General features: G+C 39.3%; 1 protein-coding gene across 1 annotated transcript in view; it reads right to left on the reverse strand.

Moving 5' to 3' along the window:
• The window catches only part of LOC118740033 (glycoprotein-N-acetylgalactosamine 3-beta-galactosyltransferase 1-like), a 65,026-nt gene extending 64,029 nt beyond the window's left edge, over nt 1-997 (reverse strand). Inside the window, exon 1 of the mRNA XM_036471530.1 lies at nt 575-997. Within this exon, the coding sequence (XP_036327423.1) occupies nt 575-705 (131 nt within the window). The 5' untranslated portion in view covers nt 706-997. The remainder of the gene's footprint in view (nt 1-574) is intronic.
• Between the last annotated feature and the right edge of the window lie 3,359 nt (nt 998-4,356).

Below are 4,356 nucleotides of genomic sequence, written 5' to 3' on the forward strand. Positions count from 1 at the left end.
AAAAAAACTTTTTAAAACATTTCCTTCAAGAATTTTGCAGAAGATTCCGTTGCACATTAAACGATTTTGTGAGCTTAGTAAATTTGCCTTTAATTGAATATAAACGTGAAGAAATAAAACAAGCACGTTAATTAATCCTTTTGGAGACGTTGCGTTTTTAATTGCCTTGCTTCTTATATCCAACTTAGCAACTTTTCACTTTAAGCTAGCGATATGTTAGTGAGATGATAGAAGGCCTTTCTTTGTAGGACTTTCTTTTCATTGGCAAATAAACTGCCAAAAATTTTTAATTATTCACAATAATGTTATATTCACAATAATAATTAGATTAAAAAATAAAAGTCCGGGAATAAAATTGTCACTGAATCGGGTTTCAATACATGTATTTTCTTCCGATACCTACTCAGTACTCGGCTCAAAAGTATCGATACTAAAATTACTTGATATCGGACGAGTATATACTTGTATTTACTAGTATCGTTTTGTCCCTACCGACTCAACGAACTTCAAAGCCGAGTGTTTCGTAATCTGATTAAGATACATTCGTATCAACTAAATTATTTCTTGCTCTTACTTATCATCATTAACTTTCAGCAGCCAGTCGATTTCATCAGCATAATATCTATAAACGTAGCTGAAGCTAATTAATATTGAGCCCCAGCGGTAGCGATTCTGGATTACCAACGGTTCCAGAACTGCATGCATTTTATTACTCACGAATAGGTAACGATCACAATTTTTAATCCAAGTACTTAGGCCATGAATCGCAATGTATTCATGCCGCTCAACGCTGGTGAAAATTAGACAAAAGATACGCGGATGCGAGACGTTGGGCGCTTTTGATAGATAAACATTACCGCCCCGTTCAAGGTTAAGTAACCGCGTGTAATCGATTTGAATTAAACTCGAGCACAAAAAAGCAATCAATAAAAATTTGAGTAAAATCTTCAAGCTGATGCAAAAGTCTGTGATACACGATCGGAGTAGCAATACCGGCGTTTGCTGCCTTTCTTCCATGTCTCCCACGCGCCGGTGGACTTTCGTCAATGAGGTGAAAACGTGCTTTGTTACCCGTGATTGAAAACAAGCGGTATGTTGTTAATTACTATCAGCGTTTTCTTATCAAATGACATGTGTCTGAAACTATATTTGCAAATAATTTTGTATGCGTAGATAACGGCGAGATATTTTTTATAAAGCAAATGGCCCAGTAAAATAGATCATTGAACAAATTTTTCTGCGAAATTCGTTTAACCAGCGTGCATTAGCTCAAAACTAGTTTTAGAAATTACATTAATTTGACTCAGTCGCCGAATAATGTTCACCCCAGTGGACGAGCGTGTCGCCGCAATCTGCATTATAGCAAGATTTTTGAACATCTCACTCATTTGAGCCCACGACCCGACGGAAGAGAAGGATAAACCATCCAAGGATCTCTTCTATTAGCGCTTCCAGCCCGAAACATGGTAGTAGGTATGCAGACTAGGTTCCAGCATAAAAAATCCATCAAGCTACGTGGCTATGTCCAGATTGAAAAACGAGAAACCAAGTCGCTCATGTTGTGATAGAGGCAAGGCACGCTTTCAGTGTTTTTGACATACATACATTCGTCCGTTGTTCCGAGGAAAAAACATCGTCTCTGTGACATTATCTTGTTACAGCCCAGATGCGTACACGACCCTTTTCAGCAAAAAGTTGCAGAACACAAGGACAGCTCTATGTTTATAGCTACAATCACACATCGTCTTCGCCACTTGACTCTCTATGAGCCCTCTTCAACATACCGACATATGCTGATGACGAATGCCACGAATTTGCCGAGAGAAAAGATGTCGCCTATCGGGCTGTGTGGGATCGATACAGGAAGTCAAGACTTATCAGCCTTAATAAGAAGTCTATCTCTTCTTCTACGTGGTTGCGAAGAGCTTGAAGTACTGAGCGACAGAGGCAACGCCCGAAAATTTTATCAGAAAGTTTATTTTTACGAAAGGTTTCAAGACTAGAGAGAATTTTTGTAAGGATGAAAAGGATTACCTAAATGGTGAGCGATACCCAAATTGTCGAGCTGACAGCCTGCCAGCTGGGCTATCAAGTATGGCGGTGAGGAGTTAGTAAATTTCATGCGTCAACTCTTATATAGAATATGGTCAGATGAACGCATGCACAACGACTAGAATTTAAGTGTGCTCTGCTAAATCTACAAGAAACCCGACCGCGCTATATACGCCAGCTACCGCGGCATCAGCATTCTAAGAATAGGGTAAAGGATCTTATCGAGTGTACTCTGTCCGCCAAAGAATAAATTTGCAGCGTAAAATGGCGTTGAGCAATACCACCAGAAGATTTCAGAGAGGGAGACACCGTCTTGTAATTTCCTTAATCTGATGTTGAAAAAGGAAGTAAGAGTTGTAGAACTTAGCCGCTCAAGAAAAATGTATTACTAGAACGTCTAATTGCTGGCATACGCCAATGATAACGACAGCATCGTTAACAAAAAACGCGAAGTCTGCCCTGAGAAAGGGTCTGGTGCTAAACGATGCCAAGACCAAGTATCTCGAAACTCTTTACACGGCACGGGCGATGACAACATCCGATGAGCGGGCACTTGGAGTATTCGAAATAGAGATTTTGCGACGGCGTTTACCGCAGTCTATGGAGCGATGAGTTGTATGAGCTATACAGCGAGAAGGACAGAGTGCAGCGAATTAAAATACCGCGACTCCACTGGCTTGGCCTTGTCGTTCGAATGGACACCGACGCTCCATCTATGAAAGTATTCAACTCTGAACCCTGGTGGTAGCAAAAGAAGAGAAAGGCCTCCCGTGCGATGGAAAGACCAAGTGGAGAAGGACTTTGGGTGCATTACCAATTGGCGTATATTAGCACAGACGACAGACAACTGGTGTGCTTTGTTGAACTCGACCAAAATAGTCTAGGCTAGACAATAGTTTTTAAACACAATTTAAAGTTAAGTTTCGAACCAAAGTTACCCCACTCTGTGTAATGGGATCCTAAATGATTCAACCGAAGTCACTTCCACTCAATGTATTACTCAGTATGCTGGTCCGAGATTTATTCCGTTTGTCTTAATATATCTTCACAGCCTGAAACCTTTGGAACAAAGGTGTTAAAATCATTACCAAGCTAGGAGCGTGTCGCCCCCTTTAGCGATACTGAATATGACTTCTGTTTCTTGGGAACGAGAGTTATGTTGCTTAAAAGGGTTGTTGATGCTGTCGTACCAGACAGGAATGGCTCCACCTGAACCACGTCTGAGCTACTTCAGAATCCTTTATAATGGACCTAATCATCGGCGTAGCCAGAATGAAATTTAGGGGGGGGGGGCTCGACCCTATTAAGCTGGCATTTCAGGGTACTATTTTATATATATATAAGGAAATTTTAAAGCTAGGGGGGCTCGAGCACCCCCCTGCCCCTACCTGGCTACGCCCATGGACCTAATTAATAATTTTTGAAGAGTTGAATGCTGACATTTTTTTATAAAAAGTGTTCCTAGACCACAAAATCAGATAATTGTGTGAGCGCTTAGGAAAAAAAATATAAAATAAAAGTTAAGATGAAAAGGAAGTATCGATGGAACAACACCTGTGTCACCCGCAGGAAATGATTGTTACACTTGCACATCCTGCTTGTTTGTAGCATGTCTCCTGCTTCTTGAGTTTGATTTTTTAATGGCTTGTAAATTAATACGCCCAAAATTTATATGCACGCATTTGCAGAAGTAAGTGTGTACGTAATTATGATTTAAAGACCGAGCCACAGTAAAAAAAAAGTAGTATCAAGTTTCCGCTCATTCAGTTACAACAAAACATACAAACGGTTCTTCTGCAATTTTTTTCTCCTAAAATGTAAGGTCGAATTATTTATTTGATATCTATGTATATACACACATATGTACATACACACATATTTTCTTATTCATGCGTACTAGAAATGTGCAATTTTGTGAAATATAAGAACATTGACAGTTGGCTGTTTATTGCATCCGGTTTATGTATCGACGTTATCAAACAATTGGTTATGTTACTAAAAGCGAATCATTGAATTTGGTTTTTTTACGACTCTTACCAAAATATTTCTAAATACTTAAAAAACGTGTAGAGCGCTTGCTACTTCTACCTTAAAGTGTTCAGATATAAACAGAAATAACGTGGACAGCAAACTTTCGATTTTAATAAAACTTTTTTTTAATGATTGATTGAAAATACGTCACGTCCGCTAGAGCATAAATTCGCAAAACTTCCATCCGCCCTCTATTCTTTGCGAAATTAATCGGTTCACAACGTTTCTATGAAATTATAAACTACGACATCGTGACAGCGAAGAGATTTTTTA

Source organism: Rhagoletis pomonella, unplaced genomic scaffold (genome assembly GCF_013731165.1).
Source record: "Rhagoletis pomonella isolate Grant_MI unplaced genomic scaffold, Rhpom_1.0 Rhpom_scaffold_00005, whole genome shotgun sequence".
In the NCBI taxonomy this organism is placed as follows: domain Eukaryota; kingdom Metazoa; phylum Arthropoda; class Insecta; order Diptera; family Tephritidae; genus Rhagoletis; species Rhagoletis pomonella.